At 46.2% G+C, this 23,669-nt stretch overlaps 1 protein-coding gene and 1 long non-coding RNA gene across 2 annotated transcripts in view; one reads left to right on the forward strand and one right to left on the reverse strand.

The window, feature by feature from the left end:
• Window positions 1–6,220: 6,220 nt before the first annotated feature.
• LOC129383312 (uncharacterized) overlaps window positions 6,221–23,669 on the forward strand; it is a 51,682-nt gene continuing 34,233 nt past the window's right edge. The window contains exon 1 of the long non-coding RNA XR_008611181.2: window positions 6,221–7,935. This is a non-coding gene — a long non-coding RNA (uncharacterized lncRNA). The remainder of the gene's footprint in view (window positions 7,936–23,669) is intronic.
• The window catches only part of LOC126525899 (uncharacterized), a 29,117-nt gene continuing 14,113 nt past the window's right edge, over window positions 8,666–23,669 (reverse strand). The window contains exons 3-6 of the mRNA XM_050173865.2: window positions 18,667–18,776; window positions 16,625–16,742; window positions 11,809–11,994; window positions 8,666–9,708 (exon numbers count right to left, since the gene is read on the reverse strand). Of these exons, the coding sequence (XP_050029822.1) occupies window positions 9,427–9,708; window positions 11,809–11,994; window positions 16,625–16,742; window positions 18,667–18,776 (696 nt within the window). The 3' untranslated portion in view covers window positions 8,666–9,426. The remainder of the gene's footprint in view (window positions 9,709–11,808; window positions 11,995–16,624; window positions 16,743–18,666; window positions 18,777–23,669) is intronic.

Here is a 23,669-nt window from a genome sequence, read left to right on the forward strand (position 1 = left end):
TATTACCCGTTAACAGACAATGACATAGTAAATAAAGAGAAACACATCAACAACCTAAGTAAAGATCAGGACTAAACTTCAACATTTCATCAATAATTTCTTCAATTGTTTTCTCGAAGTTGCCAAAAAGAATTCATCGGCCAAATCGTTAAATATTTGTGGGATGTATACACTTCTTCTCGCTTCACCATACTTAGTGGTGGAATAGGGTACCTTAAAACGTTTTTTATTTCTTAACAATCGAGGTGCATCGTACGCCTCTTTGAATTCATCGCTCTAATTATGCCGCATAACAGTTCTGGTAAATAAATTCTCCAATGTGCAAAATCCTAATTCCTGAAAAATATAATTGTCGTTAAGTATAGTACCATAAGCCACATTTTTTAATATATATTTTTAGTAGTTTATCAATGCGATTTTTCCAGTGCTCTGTACAAAAGACGAAGATCGTTATCCCATACCTCAGCACACTGTACGCTAGTGCATGCACTATCATTTTCTTGACTGGTAGAGGTACTAAACCCTTTATGTTGAAAAGTAAATATGCAACACTACGTAGTTTGCCACACAAAAACGCCATGTGATGTTGCCAAGACATGCCGCTGTTGAACGTTTTACCCAGGTATTTGAATGCCTCCACATATTCTATAGCAGTACATTTACATGAAATACAATGTTCATTATGTAGAAATATTGGCAAGTTTATCTTTTGAGTTTTTAATGGACTACGAAAGCACATAGTTTTGCTTTTCTTAGCATTGATATAAACAGTTTTCTTCAAACCATGACATAGCCTTATGCACTGCATTTTGTAGGGCGCTAATAGTTTCTTCATAATGCATATGACGAGTGAGTAGAACTGTATCATCTGCATATTGATACACAGTGGCTTTTGTAATTATCGTGGGAAAGTCGTTCATAAATAAATCGAATAAAGGGGGGACAACACGGATCCCTGTGGAACCCCAGCTGTAATATATTTTCTAGCGCTAACAATTTCTTTACTGCACATGACGACCTGTGATCTATCATGTAAATAATTGCAAATAAGATCAAAAATGGGTCCCCTGAAACCCAAACGAAACAACTTTTCTAATAAAATATCGTGATTTACAGTTTCGAACGCTTTTGCTAAATCCAAAAACAAAGCACAACTATACAGGTTCTTATCTAGAGCAGAATATAATTCATCGGTGAACTCTTCTAACAGTATAATAGTACCTCGCTCAGCAACAAATCCATACTGTCTTGGTGTTAGGATAGAAAATTTCTTTAAGAAGGAAGTCATGCAATCAAACAGAAACTTTTCCAGTATTTGAGAGAGTATAGGCAAAACAGAGATAGGTCTGTAGTTTTCAACTTCATCTTTTTTTCCTGCTTTATACAGTGGCTTAATAATCGCCATTTTTAATGTCTCCGGAATTGATGCGGTGCTTATAAAACCATTAATAATAAAAAGCAGTATATCTGCTAATGTATCAAAATTTCTTAGTATGGCCACAGCCAACCCATCTATACCGGGTTGTTTATTAGGTCGGAAACTAAAAATTATTCGCCTCAGATCTTCCTTCGACAACGTGGGCAAAAAAGCAGATGCTGGAACAGTTTGTTTGAGCGAGCAAGTGTGTCCCTGCGACTGCACAGTGTTTGAAAAACGCGTGAAGGAATTATTGAAATTATCTACCACTATACCTGGCTTCTCTGAAAAAGATTCTAAGAAATTCGCAGGTGCCGCAGTACTGCCTCGGAGCGTATTTATTAAAGCCCAAGTTTATGCTGAATTTTTTGTGTGCTTGATTAAATCTGTGTAAGAAATACCGCCGTTTTGCTGATCTCAAGAGGGCAACGACCCTATTCCTCGTAATCTTATATTCCGTTTTCAAGTCTTGATTTTTGGGCGCACGCCTGCTCCTTTTCCACAACCAGTCTCTGTAGGAAATAGCTCTCATTATGTCGGCTGTGAACCAGGGGTAACTTTTCCTTTGTTTTTTAGTTATTGTGTACATACTAGAAAGCTCAAATTTTTTCAGCTGCTCACAATATTTTTCATAAACTTTAGCATAATTACAATCCTTAATCCTTTCCGCCCAGTCAAATTGTGCGATCAAATGATCAAATGTATTCCTGTTGAAAATCTGCACTTCTAGTTGATTACTATCATGTTTTTCTTCTTATTTGTCCTTTTCTGGCAGGGGTAAAAGTGCCTTAAGGCGACATGCGATAAAATAGTGATCCGCTATCTTTTGTCTTATGATACATGCCGCTAAAGAATAATTCGGTGCTCTTATTGCTATGTGGTCTAGACAGGAGGATACTAGTCTATTATGTAAGAGTTTTTCTCTTGTAGGTTAATTTATAGTCACTTGTAAGCCATAGGTTGATAAGATGGAGAGGTAATCCGACACAGTAGTCGAACTGATGTTCAATATATTAATGTTTAGGTCACCCGCCAAACAAATCTGATCTGCTGCTTTGTGGCCTTCTAAAATTTCTTCAAGTTGACGCAAGAACTGTGTGACACTGTTATTAGGCGGACGATAAATAGCTATCAACAATAATTCTGTGTTAGTAAGCCTAATTTTTACTGTCAAACTTTGGGCGTGGTTTAAAGAAATGTCCGTAACCACAGTGCCATATCTTATCTTAACAAACAATGCTAAACCCCCTCCTCGTCGTTTCTGTCGTTACATGAAATGGGCTTTGTAACCCTTTAATTTGTAAATGTTAGTGCAGTCCTCTGGTACATTTGCTTCCACTATTATAACTGCATCTACTACATCTGCGACTGATTCCGCTACCTCTCTAAATTCCTCCCCAATATTTTCGTAGACTTCTTATATTAATGCTAATTACTGTGAAACCGTGTTCACGGCTGGTAGCAAATATATCTTTGAACTCATTGAAATTTGAGACAGAGGAAAAATTCGTTGCCATGTTGCTTATGAAATTTTAAGAATATCGGCTAGACTCTTAATTCGGAACAGGGGTGCATCTTCATTCTTCTTTACGAAAATACTTCCGCCCTTGACCCATGCAAATTTCTAGTTATTTTCTTTTGCTGTAGTTGTAGCTCGCCAGAACAGATTTCGGTTCATTCTTGTCAGATTATCATTGAGGAAAAGCCTCGGCAGCTGTCCAATTTGATGCAAGCGTCTTAGCTTGCCCCGCGCATCAAACCACGCATCCATTGCGGTCACGGAAGAAAAACGTACTAGTACTGTTGGGTTCGTCTTATGTTTGTTTGGTAAGCGATGCACCGCCTCGATATCAGAGCTACAGAAATCTGATAGCTCCAGTTTGATGGCTATGTTCGATAAGACTTCTTTTAGGTTTTCCTCGTGTTTGACAGGTAGCCCTTCAATTTCCATATTTACTTTTCTGCCATACTGTTCGCTCTCATTTAGATCCTGTTGCAGCTGCTGCAGCTGTTCCGCCTGTGTTTCCAGTTGCGTTTTCATGTCAGTAATTTGTGCTTCACGCTCAGCTTCCCGTTCTTTACTGGCGGTAAGTTGTGCTAACACCATGTCGTATTGTTTAGACAAAAAAGAGACTGTTTCTTCTAGGTCTTTCATTGTTCTAGGACTAGGTCGTTCAATAATAATAATAATAATAATAATAATAATAATAATAATAATAATAATAATAATAATAATAATAATAATAATAATAATAATAATATTAATAATAATAACAATAATAATAATAATAATAATATTAATGATGATGATGATGATGATGAGAATAGGGGCATTTGCGTAAACAAAATTTGCGTACACTATTATAAACCCATATTCCCACAATATAAATATTATTGGGTGCTTGCAAATGACGTCTCCCCTGAGTGGTACACGTTATAAATAACGCTTACCTATGCAGACACGAAGACCATAGACACATGTACATACAAGGAAACGCTTCAACACACATATTCGGCATTTCTTAAGAACAATACCAGCAAGAATGAGAGTGACCCGAAGTGGACTCATCGACCCAAATTTTTTTTCTAATGTTCGTGATCTTCTAGTTAACGCGTGCAGCTGTGCCATTACGGGTATCGTCTTATTAATGCTAATTCGATTTGTATTCATTAGTAACTTCACCCACTTTAGGGTACGCCTGTCTGTTCATCTGTCCGTTTGTCCGTGCCTAACCGTTCTCCCACTAACTTGTGTCACTGGGTAGAGCATCGCGCTACTGCGCGGAGGGGACGGGGTTAGAAACCAACCCTTGGAACAATTTGTGTCACCGGGTATGTAATACTCGGTATGTGCCGCTCTTCAACAAGCCTCCACAAGCAGCAGTGCACCTCGAAGAGAAACAAGATCACTGTTGACGTTGTAGCGATCGACATTACACATCATCACATTCATCCGCTGTGCCCCGTAAGTGATCTACTTGAAGAGTACGCCCCATCCTACAACATCTCCTCCTCTGCCCCCTAGGCCTGGGGCAATTCAATCTAAATCTGACAAGGTCATGGCGGAGAACAAGACAACTTAGTCCTCACTACTAAAGCAACAGCTAAAGCCAGAACAACAGCAGAAGTCGCAACCGAAGCCACAGCTGATGCCACAGCCGATGCCACAGCCGATGCCACAGCCGGAGGCGATGCGGCAGCCGGTGCCACAGCCGGAGCCGGAGCCACGTCAAGTGATACAGCTGCGCACAGCTGTAAAGTGCACAGCGCGGGTTCCTGACAAATTGCCCGAAGAAGACCGGCAAGTGGTTATGATGCCCCGGTATCTGACGAATACTTTTCGAATGCTCTTAAATAACCTGCACACTCCGTCCGCGCGAAGTGCAATGCAAGTGTTGGATGCTCTCACTTCAGTACTCGCATCCCTTGAGTAAGCATCATGGCTCATCCGCATCATTATATTCGCACTGAGGCTGTGGTTTAGTTTAAACATATACTGCCACGCACTGCTGGCGCCCACCGGCTCCTTGGTCTTCACTGGTGACTTCAACGTGCATCACCAGCTAAGAAGCACCAAGACTAGCTTCAGACAGCAGAATGACGGCAGCCTAACGTATCGACGGAGCACTTGCTTTGACTTGACTGATTTCCAGGCGCTTTGCTGCGTGCACAGTGTTCCCTCTATCCCGCTTTCCTCTTTCTGTTCCCCCTTTCCCTTCACTCAGTGTAGGGTAGCAAACCGGATGCTCGTCTGGTCAAATTCCCTGCCTTTCCTCTCTTTGCTCTCTCTCTCTCTCTCTTTCTCTCTCTCGTTACAGCTGTGTACTGAATGCACACTGGCCAAACTGCCACTGCCACGAGCACGTATATTATATAGAGCTGTCAGCTTTTCGTGTCTTGTACTAGGCTGCACCTAGCCGAAGGGTATTCAATTGCTGTTTCAACAGAGCGTCTCCTTTTAATCGGTATATTGAATTGTACGGCGGGGTCTGTATAATAAAACCGGAAGTTTTCCGCAGCATTTACGAACCATGTTTGCTTAGACAATCGACCGCCTATTTTGCGACACAGCTTTCAAAGCTCTGCTTTCCTGGTATGTCGGTACAAAGAATGTTGGAGTATAACATAGATCCTGACACGAGCCACCGTCATAGACGTGAATGCGATCCCCGTATGTAGTGCAAAGATGGGTAGACTTGGTAGACTTGGGTAGAATTGCTGGGCTACAATCACAGGCATGCCACACTAACGAGCTGTTCCAGGAATTAATGTGGCAATTTCAAGCATCGGGACTATAGCCACGAGTGATGCTTAACGCTTGCGGGGCAGTGTTCACCTACGGGCCCAAGGTTGCTTCACTATAACTCCACGTGTGCGTGCGGCAGCTTGATCATGAATTGCATATTCTACCGCTCTCGATCGTCCAACACTAGTGATGGCGTAAGCAAAGCGTCGGAACGCCGTTCAGACCACGTATTGTAAGAAGCAAAAACAAAAAAATTCGCCGACGATTACGATACTCCCTAATGCGAAATTTGAGCACATGTGCTCTCTCTCTCTCTCTCCTTTCCCCATCTTTAATCCCCCCATCCCGCTCCCATGTGTAGGGTAGCAAACCGGTTAAGCTAAAGTGGTTAACCTCCCTGCCTTTCCTTCTCCACTTTTTCCTTCCTTCAGCACCGCTCTATACGTGCTTTCATTTCGCGATATATTGAGGCAAATAATTTGAGAGAGACATGTACCAGGGGGGGGGGGGGGGGCGATCGTCGAAAATCTGATCTGCGACTCAAGCGCATCGGCTTTTATACATGACTCGTCGAAGGTTCCAGTGTAATCTTTGGTGCCGCTTGGCTTCCAGAAAGTACTACACAATCTGCATCGCGCATACAACCAGATGACAAAACAATCGCAAACCATGACAATCAAAACAAGCGTAAATGAGAGCAGACCGAATAAAACAAACAAGCGCAAGCGAGAGCTGACGCGAGCAGACGATATTACGAAACGAGCGGTCCGGCTGAGCCTACATACGAGTACGCATCGAGCGATCGGGAGGGGCCGCATAAAACTAGTTTTCCGCTCGCACGTTACGGAAGGGACCGCCCTCATTGGTCTTAGTTGTCCGATGCTCGCGCCCTTTTCTCTCCCTCTCCGCGCTCGCTCTTCCATATTTCGCTGCGCTTGTTCGCTCGGTTCCGCCGCCGCTCGCCGCAGGAACGGGTGCATAAGAGCTGCGCTCTAGAAGAAATGTCGCAGTTTCGCTCGAATGTAGAAGCATTTATTGCGATAGCAATTAGGCAGCAATAATAAGTAGGGATAGTAGTTTTATTGGCCGTGTAAACTTGTAAACATTCGCTTAGTTACTAAATTAACGCGCATGGTGTCACGCGTGCACACTCTAACATGAACGCATCTCACTCCATGACTACGGACACTCGCTGTCAGCGTGAGGAAGAGTGACATCGAACGAGTTAACTTTTCTGCTGCCCGTCGGTTCAACGCGAACTAAGCGGCAGAAATACAGCGCACACGAAGCTAACAGCCACCGGGCCACCTAGACACTGCACCCATCGCAGAGGGCCTTCAAAATAGGACCTGCGCGGCAGCGCTCAACCGCGCCATTGCTCAGCCGCTGCCGGAGTGGGAAGCCTCCGCCTCCCCTCTCCCCCACTTGTGTCTTGCGTGCGATGAAAGACGGCGCTTACACCCGCCTTCCCCCTTGCGCGCGCGAGCCACCAACCTCGGCTCACCCTTGCACCCAGAGCACATGACGCGAGGTCACGATTTTGTCCCACTTGTACTTTAAGGAAACATCACGGCAACGGGGGAAATGCGTCCGAAGTGTCTATACCGCACTTATAGAAATTTAATTGCTGTCGCAGTAAAATTTTAATACAACCCTACGTCATCACGTACCAGGTCGCCGGTATGCACAGCGTGGCGGAAGCAATGACCCCGAAAGCAGCCCCAATGTCACCTGTCGCCATACGGGGTGGAAGAGCAGGGAAGCAGCGCCCATTGCCTGAAGAGAAAAAGGCTCCGCTCATGTCTTCGTCGCAAAGGAAAGCTTCGCAAGCAGCGGTGGCCGGCTCCTTAATACAGCAAGACCGAAGTATCCAAGCAAAATTTTGGCAACCTCGGGCACATAGACAACGCCAGTACAGCGCTTATAGTTGAAAACAGCATCTGTGGATGTTATTTGTTTTGCATCTGTCTTGACCATAAGCTTTCTTCGCTGGGATAGCCTTACTGTCTGGCTGACGCCGTCTCTGCTTTTCTTGCTGCTGTGGGTCAGGCTTTATCGCGATACGGCAAGCGGCGTGCTGTCATTCCTTCGATTCAGTCTTTGTGTGGCGTGCGCGTTGGCTATACTGTGGATGAGTGCGCTCTGCCGTGGTGGGACCAGCGCCTGAATATTTCACGCCGACCTCGGTCTCTGCAACATGGACGTGAAATGTATTCAAGGCTTACGGACGAGCGTGCCTCCCAGAACCGCCCCCAAGCGTGTAAAAGGAATGGTAATGTGGCTGCACTGTGGCTCATTTATTGCATGTACTTTCTTTTTGTTAATTATTCGTGCACGCTTTCTTTTCCGTTAGTGCAGTTATGTAGCACTTAGATTTGCCTTTGTCAACGCTAGAATCTGCTGTTTCTGGAGGGCAGGATGTTTGGTAGCGCGTCAGATATTATTTTGTCCCCGTGTTTCTTTTTGTTCCCGTTTTCTTTGACAATATCGTCTTTCATATCCGTGTGAATGCGAGCCCTCGTCATGGTGCGAGGGAGCCAACCATGCAATGAAAGAGAGCGATGTCCAGATGTTTCTTGACGTGATAAATCACTGCCAAACTCTGTGACAAAGGATAGCAAGAATAAGAACGAACGAGCGAATAGTCTTACACGAGTCATCAAGAATTGCGTTTATATGTTATTTAATGACTTTCATTTTTGGATGAAATCCCGCACACGACGTCTGCCTGATATGATCTGGACTCTATTTGTTCACCGCTCGACGTTCGTGATCATCGATGAGTACTCCTAACAAGAATGTCGGTTCGTTTGTTGGGGCCTTTCGGATCAAAATATTTGGAAAGGTGATATGAAAAGAAAGACACGTTTATGATGGCGCCCTTTCTGAGAGAGCTAATCAGCCACCGGATATTATTCGAACGGCTGCGATCACCACCACGGGAGAACTTGCTCATCCTGTATCCGCCGCTGCCAACAAACGCGTAGTAAGCGCGGCCGAAGTGCTCGTGGTTTGTTTATTTTGGGAATGAGTCCAGGGGCTTGGTGATTCCATGACGCAAGGTTTTTTGAACGGCCAATGAGGTTATGGCACAAACACTTTCTATAGGCTGTGCTTGCTCTCATTCGTGGCTTTCGAAGTCTAACAGATCACGTGCGCGTGACGTCAGTCGGGACTGCTGGTACGCGTATATTCTATTTGAGCGTAGTTGAGTTTGAGCGCGCATGGCCCCACGCTCTACAATATCTGTATCTCGCGCTCTTAGTACCATTGTGAGCACGGCATGTCCTTGAGCGACGGGAAGTACGTTACACGAAGTATCTGCTGGTTTCAAAGCAAACTCACAGTACCTGGACTTTCTGCTCCACCACGCAAAATTAAGCAAGTGCGATAGGAATAACTAGAACGTAAATTATGCCCGAGTGCCGGGAACAACGCAAGCTAGCTTTTAGAAACAATGCGCGGGGCACGCGACAACATAATTTCCAAATAAACCATTGCGTCCCAGGCGGGTGTGGTGCCTCGAAGTGCGTATGACCAGAGTAATGCGAGAGAATGCTGAGAGAGGCACTGCGCCAACGCGGTAGAATCGGAATACCACGCAAGTACGCTACGTGCCGATCGCAACGCGCGTACGACGCGTGCACAGTATCGGAGTAGGCAGCGTCAACTCCTGCGCAATACAACTGCGTTTGATGATTGACGCGTCAGTCGAGTCCCGGCTTTGCCCAGCAGAGTGTCCGCAGATGCCACGTCGCTTCGCTCAGCCGCTACCCCTCGCAATAGCCGCGGTCTTCGGAGGATAGAAGACTCTGTGGATGGCGTTGAGCAGGGGAATCTTGCGACCGCACTCTCCCCGGAAGTCGTCCATGCTGAGGTCCCAGGCCATGAGTCCGGCGAGCCCCGCGTCAAGGGCGAAGCGCGCCTTCCGCATCAGCGAGCGGGGCCCGTCGAAGCAGACCCACTGGTCGCCCGCGTAGGCGTACACGCCCGCTCGGGGGTCCATCATCGTCGTCCAACCGCCTGCCTTGATGGCGCTGCATATCTGCGAGCGGGGGGATGGATCGAAAGTTGACGAGTAACTCGCGCATAATCACGAAGTTCGTCGCAACACACAGCCTATGCTTGCTATATAATAAGTCCGACAGTATTGAGAATTTGGCTGCTGAGAAGCCCACTGCCCTACAAGCGTTGGCTAAAAGAAGGCAAGGGCATGCGTGCACGCAGACACACGCATGCGTACACGAGACGCACTGGTACGCACAATATGCAGTTATATAAGATAATCACAGACTATTGTCTGTTTTACTTTAGACTGCCGTTTGCAAACGAGGCACTGGAAAATTTCCGGTTTTGCGTGGTCGAATGGTGCGTTAACTTTAGCGGACAGGAACGACAAGGGCACCTATGTGTAAACACAAGCCTGCATGTGTTAAAAGGAAGCTTTAGCTCGAGCCCAGTTCCGATACCGCTTAATAAAATCAATGTAAAACGCAGAAATGCCATTCTGAGATAACCATGCACTGGGCCGGGTTTACTGAAATGTGTTGCATTTGAGAGAAAAAGTTAATTTCTAGCGATGGTTGCATGCGAAATATTGATTTAAGATATGGATATTTTCAAGGGAATTTTCCAAATTTGGTAACCTTGAAAGAAGTAGAAGCAGATCGAAGCTTTACAAATTTGTAGCTCTTTACCAAGAACAGATGTTCTATTTTTGTCAACTGTATTCGTTAGAGCATCCAAAGAGGACAAATGTTGCGTATTAGTTTATATCCTACATAAATTTGTTACATTGTTTACAAGGATTTTCCAAAGTCCTACTCGCATATTAGTGGTCCATTCGAGAGCCATGTATAATAAATCAATTTCGTCCGCTTTATATGTACTATTAGACGCAATTTACATAATTGTGTTATCGTTTTTCATTGCTGACTTATGGTGCTGTAAACGTGATATTTTCGTTTTCTGAAAACATGCAATTTTCCAAAATTTTATTATAAAATTGGCGGCCTAAGTCAAGAGCTCGCTGTCAACAGTCACTAGATTTTCACTTCCTTGTTGAAACGCAACACATCTAATCAAACTTGTTGCCGGGAAAAACGGCTTCTCCTTTAATACCCATCTATTTAGATGTGAGCACCCTCGAGGGCTCGTTAAGCGAATAGCTCTCTCTGGCTCCCCCGCCGTGGATTTACCGCGCCGACACAAAGGGCACGTGCTGTCCGCGCAACCGAAATTTCGGCGTGGGTTTGTCACAGAACGCCAAAGGTAATATTACATTAGGAAGCCTTCGATGCGAGCGCAGTTCTCACAATTCCTACATGTGGAACTTGCAAGGGTAGAATAAATATTTCGTTAAATTTTCTTAAACGTTCAGTGCTATTGCGTAGGTTGCGAAGGTGGAGCTCCGCTCCCTTGAGTCCTTGGAAATCGTCGCCTGCCGGTGCATGCCAGCGTGCACTGTGGCGTGGGAAGGCGCACTGTCGGAGCGCTCGGGGCAGGCAACCCTGTGGCGGGTGCAGGCGAGAGAGCTCCGGCTCCGTTGCAAATGTAATGGTTGACGTAATTATTCGATGAGATAAAAAACGCTATTACCTAAATTCCACTGCAACGTATATACGCGTTCAAGCGTATCGTCCCTTTAAAAGAGTGAACAACTTTCTCAAAGGTATTCGCTTTTCTGACAGAAATCGCCACCGACTTCTGCACAATGTCTTGTTATAGGCGCTAGTCACATTCTTAAATACCTTTTGCCTTAGCATATTCGAGAAAATTGTACACATATCTAATTGAGGCATGCAATCAGTTCTTTTTTTATTTGATAACTTACGGGGACGTGCTGTACGTTGCACGTGTTGTGGCGCAATCAATGTAAATGACGTGTATACATAATTATTTCTTGTCGAAAATGAACTGTGAAAGCACAAAACCGGCAGTATCGTACGTAAGTACGGTTACAACCAACGCAGCGCTTGTGAAACCGTCTGTGAGCAGCGCGATTGGTCGAACGCCGTGTTTCTGTGTCACGTGTTCTCTCGGCGCCACAACATCGTCTGCTCAATATTGAGCAGTCCCTACGATAGGTTTGAGTGCGAGAGCCCGTCGCGTGACTCGTGCTCTGCACGGGCGGAGTTTTCCGTACCTCGTAGTAAGCGAGGGTGCCAGGTGTAGCCGTGACCGGACCGGGCTCGCCTTTGCCCCTTGCGGGTGCTCCGATGTAGTTCAGGCGAGGGTTGGCCAGAGTGTACGACCGGGCGTAGAACGGGACGCCCAGCACCAACTTCTCTGCGGGTGCTCCCATAGCCATCAGGGTGCTCACCACGTACTCCTGCGATAAATTGTTATCGTCAGAGTTTTGAAATCAAAATGTAAAATGTTTCCTAAGAGCTGGAGGGCGCGAGTGCTCGACCCTTTTGTGTCACCGTGATGTTGGTATTTTGGTACGATGAGAAGATTGTTAGCTGCGCTGTACTTTATATTGCAGAGACGTGGCGGCAATGCCTGTGCCCAATGATCGCATTTCAACGTGTGACCTGCCATGGTGACTCGGTCGCTATGACATTGCACTGTTGATCACAAGGTAGTGGGTTCAATTTTCAGCCATGGCGGCTGCATTCCGATGGAGGCGGAATGCGAGAACCTTAGGTTCACGTGCACGTTAAATAATCTGAGTTGATCAAGATAACTTGGAGCTTCCCACTACACGGTGTCCCCATTAAAGCATTGCGGTGCATTTGCAGGACGTGAAAACCCGCAATTTTAATTTAAATTTCACCTTGTATGACGCTAAACGTGCAATAATGATAAAATTGCTATGAGTAGATTGTATAATATCAGTAGCTGCGATAGACAGCGATGCTGTGCCCGTGGCCACTTTTCAACGAAGGAGGAATTTGGGTTCATACCTGAAGAACTCCAGTACGGTTTCGAAGTGAACCAGGAATATTAATAAAAAATGTATAAACACAGGCAGGCGGTGGCACTTTTGATGTCGTTGTATTCTTCGATGTAACTCTTGGACGCTAGTCACTCGGAGGGTAGATGTCTAACTGCAGTAGTCGGCCCTGACTACGAGCATGTAAACGCACACATAGGAGTCCCCGACCCATCCGACGCAGAGGCTCTTGCTATTCTCGAAGCAGTCACCCGGCCTCATCATCCTACCCAATGCATCTTAATTCGCACCGATAGCCAAGATGCATGCCGCATGTTTCGCGACAACTTGCTACCTGAGCATATACACAGCCTACTTCAATGTCACTTGGATGCACACCCTTCGCTCTGTGTTACCTTGCAGTGGATACCAAGGCACCAAGGCATGGGGGGGAACTCCCGAGCTCATGAGCTCACCCGCGTAGTCAGTTTTCCGGGTCCCCCGTGCCTATGGCCATCCGAATTCAACCCAAGGGAACACAGAAAGACTTTACACAAGGAGCGCACATCACTTTTAAAGCAACTTCGCGCCAAAGCCGTTGCCTTTATTTTTCCCCCTGCTAACCTCTCGCGAGAAGACAGCGCTATTCTCCGAAGACTTCAAACAAACTCAATAGTGACTCCTCTTTTCCGTCATTATATTCAAGGCCTACCTGGGCCACCGAAATGCCCGAACTGCATGGAATATCCGTCCCTAGAGCATTGTCTATGGCATTGCCCTCACACTCAACCCAAACTGCAGTCAGCCCTCTCTAACATTCCCACTAACATCAAGCCACAGTCATGGACGGACTGGCTCACTCCACCACCCCATGCAACTAACATTCTCCTGCCGGTGCTTATCCAGCACGTCAGAGACGTGTTGGGTGAGGACTGGTAGCTGACCGACCAGGGTTGAGCGCCGGACGCTGGCGTAAAAATAAATGTTTTTTTCTCTCTCTCTCTTGTTCTCTTGGCACCGCATATATTCACGTTTCCATGTTTCTTACATAGAGTTTTCGGATTTCCGCGGCTGTCGTGTCACGTGCCTAGGAACACATTGTTGTGCTAACCCCCCGGTACTGTACATTCTTTGTACGTGAACTGTAAAACTGATATCGGAGTTTTTTGTACTCGTTGTTTCTATTATTTCTTTGTTTTGTGAACAGTTACTGCCCATACGCGTACATTTCCAACGAAAATGCAAGGGACAAAAGTTGTTTTGAACGCCCTACCACGGTGACTCTCTTGGCAAAATTATGACTTCGGTGCGGGAAAATTCATAATCTACATAACATGCTCTCATTATTTAGTTCTTATTATGTACAAATGCGTCACAAGCTGATTACATCAGAGCATTGCGTGTAGGAAGGAGATGGATACGAAACGTTATTTCACCATAAGGAGAGCTCAGTAAAAATATATTTAAGAAACGTAGGTACAGTTATGTGTAATTGTTATCATTATACGATATTTAGCCCCGAACGCAATTTCTGAAGAGTCAGATAAATATAACACCGTCAGAGACATAAGAGCAAGACATAAGGTGAGCATCTCAGAATGAATGTAGAAGTTACCTTAGCGGGTACTGCAATTGCAGGCATAATGCTCTGCAGCGCGAATACTGTACAGACGACAGTCCTTGCAAAATTAGACGGCAATCGGAAATGTTCGCGGTGCGAGGCTACAATAAATTATGCTAATGCGCGACTCTCAGTAATACAGACTTCGTAAGGTTTCATTTAGTTCGAATAAATGTGCCTCAGCCTAACAACAGCAAAAAAAGCCCTTGTTGTGCAGTAGTTCATTGCCAACGTAAATGAACAACTTGAAGTTTTCAGAACAAGTAAGGGTACAAATATGGGTGCCCGGCTTTGAAATCGAAGCTTATGAGCACTTTTGGGAGGCGCCTAGTATATTCTTAGAAGACGGTAAAGTTATGTGCAAGTGATGACATCACTTCTGGTACTTAAAGGCTGCAGGCCGATTCCAGTAAAGGGGTTACTGGTCCCCCCTCTTAACCCTTTGATGCACGGGCTTTCACTTTGGCCTTCGTCGATAACGCAGTATAACAGGCTCTCACTTTCGCGCGATAAGGCAAGTGCAGAAAGCGCAAGGCTGTGCTTGTTGTTTATTGCTAGAAGTGACGGGCTTTCAGACGAAACAAAAGGCTAACGTGCGCTCTGACCATCACCGCGTCTTTTTATGACACAGGAGCAATAAACAACGGCCGCCTCAAGACCGTCGGCGCATGTATCCAAGCATCGTATTTTCTGCCCCCGCTGTCGCAGTGGCATTTAGGTTAGTTAACGCGGGCACGAATCAGCCGCTTCTGTGTGGAACAAGCAGGCAGTATAAAGAAGGTCGACCCGCTATAGGGTGGCTTTGTGGCAATGACGATCAGCTCTAAAGAACGAGGTAGTGGAAAATCTCCAACCATCTGTGGTTGTACATAGCACCATAACGGCAAGCGTCATGCCTCTTACAGTAGCTGTTGAAACTCTTTAACCGTGCCAAACCTATACGTGAACTTCAGGTGGAATAAAACTTCCGCCTACGTGATTGGAAAGGGCTGCGCACCTTTCCAAATTGCTAGCTAGATCTGAACCTCCTCGGTTCGCTACGATGAGATGGGAACATCGCCGGTACGAGCGTCTTGAAGTCGGACAGGGGCATCTTGCAAATCGCGCCGATAGTTATAGCCACCTTGTTCGTTATAAGGCGTAGTCACGGAGTAGCTAGCCTATCTTTACACTGATTATGCTCTTTATCGTTCACAATAATTTGCCTCTGGCCACAGTAAACTGAGCGAGTCTGCCTTTAATGAACTCCATCTAATAAAACGAAAACCGAGATTCAGGAAAAACTCTGACGAAATAGCCAGTTATTTTCGAAGGACGAGAAGTTCTATGGAGCATTTGTTAATAAGAGTGAAGAAGTAACTCTTGCGCGAAAAGAAAGAAAAAGAGCGCGCGTGGCACGCTTCTCGCTGGAACACAAACGGCGGCGTGTGCCACGCTGGAAGCCCGGTCGGCCGGACAACCAGGTCCTCGGAGTTTGTGACATCTTTATATTTAAACTGCACGAAGTTATCGAAAGTTACCTGCTTGCAATAGTGCAACTCCGCCTCTAGAGTTCGTTTATCAGTTCGACTATTTATGTGTTCTAAATTTTTGCGAGAAATATACAATGCCGCAGGTGAGAAATTTCTGACTATTTAGGTTGATTAATTTTACTTCCGAGGATTGCGAGGGAAGGGAAGCGTAGCAGGGGGCGACAGAAAGTTAGGTGGGCAGATGAGATTAGAAAGTTTGGAGGGTCAACATGGCCACAATTGGCACATGACCGGGGCAGTTGGAGAAGTATGGGAGAGGCCTTTGCCCTGCAGTGGGCGTAACCAGGCTGATGATGATGATGATGATGATGATGGTGATGATGGATTTTACTTATGTTTCATAGCATACCAAAGGTGCCCTGTGCTCGTTGCATATCTGTTTGGTAGGAATTCAGAGAATATAGCGATAGTTATTCGACGGCTCTGGTTAAAATTGTGGTGAAAATGCAAGAGAGCAATCTTTGAACCTTGGCTTATCGTAATTGACGTTTAAACATGGTCGTTTGTTAGGAATCATTTCACCTCATGTTATCCTTTGACTCAAACAAGAATGAAGAACTGGGCCGAAGGTACCGAGATACTTGCGCCAGCGCTTTGAACTGTAATATATAACGTGTTCGTCAAATGGATAAACATGTTCTTAACATAATTAGTTATCGTTAAATGTTGAACTCCAACCAAAGTACTGAATATTTTGATTTTTTGTGAAAGTATTCTCGTTGTACAAAGGTACTGGGAACATTAATGATCCGATGCAGAAGTACCTGCAAGCACGGATTCTTGAACTTTGGTACCAAACGAAAAAAAATTATAATAATACAAGATAATAACGTGGAACAAGCCCTCATAACAGCTGTTAAGCTGGGAAAATAGGATAACCCCAAAAAATATTTCCCGTCATGGCTGTTTTTGGGAGTGTTTTGCGACTTACGATGCTCATTTCTGGATTGGTCTCGTCCGTGGCACTTTGGAGAGGTGAGTAGTGAGCAACGACGGGGTTCTGGGTGCCGAAGTAGTCATAGGCCATGACGCTGATGAAATCCGTCTGGCTGGGCGTTCAAGAAATGCAAGAAAATCTTACTGGCACTGACGCTGGAGTTTGCATAAAAGAAAAATTGACTCGCCAACCTGGGCGCCTGCGAAAGTGGATGTCGAGCGAAGCTGTTGAAAACCACCATTGCAGCTGCTGAGGGAGGAACAAAATGCTCTGTTGCTCAATTCCTCCTCCGGCGCGTTAATCAGCCACAGTAGGATGTGAACGTGCGGACTTCCCCTGTGCTAGAATTCCACAGCAATACGACCAGCGGCAGCATGCCGCTGCATGTCGTATTGCCGTTTCTTTTCCTTTTTCCACTCCTCTTATTCACGCCGTTCCTCGGGGGGTCCTAACTACCCAAGCGGTGGTGCAACATCAGTGAAATCAGTTGCTAGCCTGGTTATATATGAAATGCCAGCGTCGCCACTCGCCTCGTCGCAAGCTGCCGTCGACGCGGCAGCTTGCGCAACTTTACCGGGAAACGTATGCGGGGAGCGCCAATTGCTTTGCAATGTTAGCAGGAGTGCCTTATCGTCGCTTCTGTGGTTCGAATACTTCCGTTGTGCGTGTTCTTCTTGAAACGAATGTTGTGGCGTTTACTGTATGCATGATACCAAAGAATGTGTCCACTTTTCTCTTCAATGGCTGGTGTTTTTTTGTTTTTTTTTTTTTTTACGTGAGGACGACGCCGCGAAAAATCCCGACCAACTAGAGGCTAACAGCTTCGCTCTAATGGGTTAAAAGCTACGGAAAACACAATGTTATGCACACAACACAACGTGCTCCCACGAAGACGAAGTCGTTTCATTTTTTCGCTTTTAATGACACGCTGTTTTTCGATAAGACAGAAAGACGGCGTCCGGTAAACACGTGGACTTTTGACGAAAGTTGCAGATCGTGTGCTGTTAAAGAACCCAGAAAAAATGAACCTAATTTGGCGGAAAGCATCTTACAAGCCAACAGAATAACAGGCTTCTTGTGGCGCCCACCGGTTATTTCCTTAAAAATATATGTCAACTGTGAGTATTCTGACTGTATATTTAGTCCCCGAGTGCACTTTTCATTTTCCTATAGGTACGGGAGAAAAGTATGACAGATGCGGCATGTTTTATTTATCGCACCTTGTAAAAGAAGCTTGTCAAAACGTTAATGAGAACACTGTGCGTCCCCCATCTTGGTCTTAGTCTACACAAGTGTAGCACAGGTGACTGCTTCGTACGCCCTTAAATGGAAAGAATAACAGTGAGCAAACAAGGGAAGCCTTAACACGTTTACATTTTGACAAGCACAGTTGTGTTCCTTTTTTGTTTATAGCATTTTTCTGGCGTTCTCTCTTAATTATACGTAATAATAAATAAAGGAAAAAATGCTTCTAGGTTCCAGTGACCGATTCCTACAAGTTAATTACTTCAAACAGCAATTTTGAAGCCGTGACTCCTCCATACGCTAAAATCACAAAACGATACTAAACCGAGCATTAAGTCACAGCTAATGCGATAGACTGGCAATCCTGAACACACAAGGACAGAACTTCTTAAACGATAAAAATGACTTGTAAACGTAAGACTGCACGCGTGCCACGGCTGCGAAAATGCGGAACCAACACAAACTCTGCCACGTGAACTTGAACTGTGCTCTCCGAAGTCTTCGACAGATTTGCACTGTCAGCATGTCACGTGGCGAAGACTTAAAAACTCGTGGACAAAGCCGACGCTCTGCGTAACGTCCAGTGTTATCCAAGTAGCTGAGTCACCGGCACTCACACAACATAAGCGGTGCATCGCGTTCGTCAAAAATCAGTGCCTTTCATTGTGCATTACGTCGCGCCATGCCTAAACCAAAGCGTGGCGAACGTACGAAGAGCCGATCGAACACAATTAGCTTATTTTTACGCAAGTTACTGTTCGCAGAAAACACAGAAGGCAAAATATTCTTACTTGAACATTTCAGCCACATGATAAGCTTTTCTGATGACTTGCACGTTTCCGGATATTGCAGCTGTCAACAGCAAAGGTGGGTTGAACGCGTCGAACGCCTCTCGGATATCCTTTAAAACGAAAAACAAAAACATCAACTTTTTTAGCATCCAGAACCAACCTGCATTTTCTCTCCTACACAAAATAGAAAGAACGGTACTGTGCTCGGTACTGTGTTGTGATAGCGTTGGTGCTTAGTCAGGTTTATTAGTCAAGTTTGTAGCATCAACGCCAGCTATTCGGAAACTCTGGACCGTTGCGTTTTAAGAACACATAGGGGCTAATAAATGGCAAAGAGTGTTTTAATGTACTGAGATAAGCAGGAAAGGGAAAGAAGGCAGAGATGATAACCAGAAATGCGTCTGGTTGGCTACCTCTACCTTGGGGAACGGGAAAAAAGGAATAGAAAGATAAAAAATACTACTGACTAACGAGGCGATCGAGACGAGCCCGCATTCGAGCACTGGTTCTGTTATGTTACCCAATGATTTTTGTGTTCGTCAAAGACGTGTTACCGACCCGCCAGTGGACTCCTTCCGCGCCTCTTACGCTATGACGAAAAAAAAAAAAAAGCTACAGAAACATGGGGAAGAATGGCTTCGGGAAGGCGAAAGCGTGGTTTTTAGTCCCCTACTTTATTTCTGCATCGGAATATAAGTTGAAGATTCGACCCATGCAACAATCTCAAAAGCAGAGAATATTATGTCGTGGTTACTCTGTAATTTGCGAGCAACCTCAATTCTGGTTGACAAATGATTATATTTGAATTCTATAAAATGCAGAAGGAAGGAAGGAAGGAAAAAGTGGAGAAGGAAAGGCAGGAAGGTTAACCAGTTTAGCTTAACCGGTTTGCTACCCTACACGTGGGAGAGGGATGGGGGAGAGGGAGAGAGAGCACATAGCACAGCACACACACACATCGTGCGTTGGAGTCGATCAATCTGGCATGGTACGTGATATCACTGTCACAGCCGCTTGTCCAATCCCGTCTCTTTCAAAAACCGAAGTAGTCCCTTCGTCGCCTTCACCTGCGATGTCTTCTGTCGGCGGCATGTGAAAATCGTGTCGAGGGACAATGGTCTAGTGTCAAGGTGCGCTAGAACAGATGCCAGGGACTGTCGCTGAACATTATATTCAGGACAGTCGCATAGAATGTGTTCCAGCGTCTCCTCGCAAAGACAGGCATTGCAGAGAGCGTTGTCGGCCATTCCAATGCGGAAGGAGTAAGATTTCGTGAAAGCCACCCCTAGCCATAAGCGGTAAAGCATAGTCGCCTCCCTTCGGCGGAGTCCAGTTGGCATATAGAGACGCATCAAAGAGGGCAGGTGGTATTGACGGTTGCTCTGGTTGGTCTGGCTGTTTGGTGTGCACCATAGAGAGAGCGTGATCTTCTGTGCAAGCACTCGAAGTCTGCCAGCTGCGTCGGATCGTGAAAGCGGTATGGCCTCTTCTTGTGCGTCTTCAAGAGCTGCACGAGCGGCATTAACGGCGTCTTCGTTTCCAGTGACGCCGCAGTGACTTGGCAGCCACTGAAACGTCACGTGGTGTCCTTTCTCCTGTGATGTATGGAGTAGGCATTTAATATCGAATACGAGCTGTTCGAATGGCCCGCGACGCAGAGCTGATAGTACAGATTGTAGGGCTGCCTTTGAGTCGCTGAAGATTGACCATTGTCGAGGTGGCTCCCGATTGACGAAACGAAGTGCAGCGCGAAGAGCAGCTAGTTCAGCAGATGTCGATGTTGTTGGGTGGTCAGTCCTAAAGCTGATGGTAATAGCTTTTGCTGGGAAAACCACAGCACCGGACGAACACTGGATGTTTGTAGAACCATCAGTATAAATGTGTTCACTGTCCGCGTACCTCTCGTGCAGAAGAAGCAGAGACAGCTGTTTCAGCACAGGCGATGACAGTTCAGACTTTTTCCCGACTCCTGGTACACTGAGATGGACTGTGGGGCTGATAAGACACCAAGGGGTTATCGATGGTTTAGATGCAGTGGTGAAGCCCGTGGGAAGTTTGTCGTTGTACTTGATGATAGATTTAGAGAATGATGATTGGTGCCTGTCTGAAGGTAGTGTTGCAAGGTGGTGATAGGGTGCACGTGCAAAATGTCTGATGTGCGTTCTCAGGGCTTCCACCGTAATGCGAGTTAGCATTGGATGCTCCCGAGCAGTCGCAAGAGTTGCCTCTGTTGACGTGCATCTGTGCAAACCAAGGCAGACTCTGAGTGCTTGAGCTTGTGCTGCCTGCAGAACACGAATATTTGTCTTGCAGGATTTGTTCAGTACAGGTAGACTATATCTTAGAAAACCGAGAAAGAGAGCTTTGTATAGTTTAAGCATTGCGTCTACTCACATCCCCCCCGTCTTTCCTGTCAAGTATTTAAACAACTGGGAAGTTGCTGTCAGGCGCCGTTTCATGTAGACCACGTGCAGGCTCCAACAGAGGTCTCGGTCAATAATTACGCCAAGGAATCTGAGGGTTCGGACATAGGAAATGGTCCGCCCATTGATTGAGATGACATAAGGCGTCATCGGTTTGGGAGTAAATGCTACTAGTGCGCATTTTTCTGGTGATATGCTGAGACCCTGTTTACACAAGTAGTTCGCTGTCAAGGTGGTCGCTCTTTGAAGTCGCGCACGTATCTGAGGACGTGTGACTGCCGAAGTCCAGACACAGATGTCGTCAGCGTATATTGAAATTTTGGTGGTAGTTGGCAAGTATTCGGCAAGTCCAACAAGAGCGAGGTTGAATAGCGTCGGGCTGAGAGCACCGCCTTGAGGAACGCCCCTGCTGGTATGGCGTCGCGTAGTTGGGCCATCGTCAGTTAACACAAAGAATGATCTTGCAGATAGGTAACTTGCAATCCACAAAAAAAAAAAAACTCGACCACCTAGGCCAGCCGTCGCAAGGGCGTCGAGAATGGCCTCATGTAATACGTTATCGTATGCCCCTTTCACATCTAAGAATAAAGCTGCAAATAAACGCTTACGGGACCTTTCGTGCTGGACATATGAAACGAGATAAACTACATTGTCGATGGAAGAGCGCTCACGCCAGAAACCAGCCATGGAAATCGGATAAATCTTGTAGTATTCAAGGTACCATTCCAGGCGGCCAAGGATCATCCGTTCCATTATCTTTCCTACACAGCTGGCCAGCGCTATTGGGCGGTAAGAGGGGAGTTCTAATGGGGATTTGCCCTGCTTTAAGAGTGGCCCCAGGCGGCTTACTTTCCATTCGTCAGGAACATTTCCCTCCTGCCATGAGCAGTTCTAAGGGCGCAACAATTCTAGCCGTGCGGACTCTCCGAGATAGCACAAGGCCCGGTATGATATACCATCCGGACCCGGAGATGATGAGCTCCTGCAGAAAGCTAGAGCCGCTTCGAGCTCCTCCATTGTAAAAGGAAGGTCCATGCGGCAATCACGGGAATGGGGGACGTGAGCTCGGGCTGGAGGATCTGGACGAGTCGCTTGGTCTGCGATCCGCGCACAAAAGTCTTCTGCGACATCGATGTCTTGCCACCCTTGAAAAAGCGCTAGCGCCTTGAATGGAAAACGCCGTTCCGGAAGGCAACGCAGACCTTGCACCATTTTGCAAATGTGAGACAGTGGCTTGCGGGGGTCGAGGGTCTGGGAAAACGTTGCCCAACGTTCCGACGCTAATCTATCCATACGACGCTGAATCTTCTTTTGCATCCTCCTGGCTGCCCTAAGGTCATGGATCGATTTTGTACGCCGATATCGACGTTCCGCCCGGCGACGAAGCGCTCGAAGTCGCTCTAATTCTATGTCGAAGTCATTTCGCGTGGAAGAGATCGTCATCATGCGAGTGGCGTTTTGCATCGTAATTTTAATCGTTTGCTCTAACCCAGATGGTAGGCCCTCGCGGCAGGCATCTTCCATCTCAGATTTGAAGTTGGCCCATTGAATCGTCCGAATGGTATTCCGTGGGCCTGATCTAGACGACAAGCCTTTGATGTTCAGATAGGTGGGAATGTGGTCACTCCCATGTGTCTCAATGTCTGGAAACCACTTCACACATCTGGCGAGAGTTGGAGACGAAAGCAAGGTCGAGGCAGCTGCCGTATGTCACGCCTCGAAGAAAGGTGGGGCTACCATTGTTCAGGAGAGTAAGGCCATAGTTGTTTGCGATGCTTGCTAATGTTCGTCCTCTTGCATTAGTCCTTGTACTTCCCCATGCTGGATGGTGTGCATTGAAATATCCTATGATGACCCATGGGGCGGGACAAACACTCAAGATATCCGCAAATCTTTTGGTATCGAGATTGCTGAAGGCGATATATACACGCCTATGAGAGTAAACAAGGGTTTTTTTTTTTTTAACTGTGATGCATATATATTGATTGTCGTCGTGGGGCGCAATTGGTTGCAAAACATAGGTGAGCTCACGACGAACAAAACGACGATTTTGCTGCATGCACCATTCGTTGATGACATGATAAATTCGTGTCCTGACAGTCTTATTGGTTTCGACAAGTTGGGCTCACAAATGACGATGAGTGGAAACACATTGGTGTACACAAACTGATGAAAATATGAAATTCGTGATTTTAGCCCTCTGGCGTTCCACTGGATGACGGACGCTGCCTTGACTTCTTTCCGGAAGGATGGGGTATGGGTAGCCGCCTTTCTAGTTGAGGGATGCAAGCACTGGGCTTAAGGCGTCCAGCACTTTAAGTGCGTTTTGAGCAGAGGGTGTCCCCATGTCCACTAATATTGCTCGAATGGCCTCCATGAGAGAACGTAGCACCGAGATGACTTGACGGTCTGTTTTAGGTAAATCATCCATGGCCGGAGGAGGATCAGGTGGGGCCCCGACCTTCTGAGGTTCCTTCGCAAGGGAGCGGCTCGGTAGCGTAGGCCATTCCTCTAAATATAGTCTTTTCTGCTTCCTTCGTGGAAGTGGTGGGCCTTTTCGCGGCGCGACTAACTGGCACC

The sequence above is a fragment of the Dermacentor andersoni genome, chromosome 8 (assembly GCF_023375885.2).
Source record: "Dermacentor andersoni chromosome 8, qqDerAnde1_hic_scaffold, whole genome shotgun sequence".
In the NCBI taxonomy this organism is placed as follows: Eukaryota; Metazoa; Arthropoda; class Arachnida; order Ixodida; family Ixodidae; genus Dermacentor; species Dermacentor andersoni.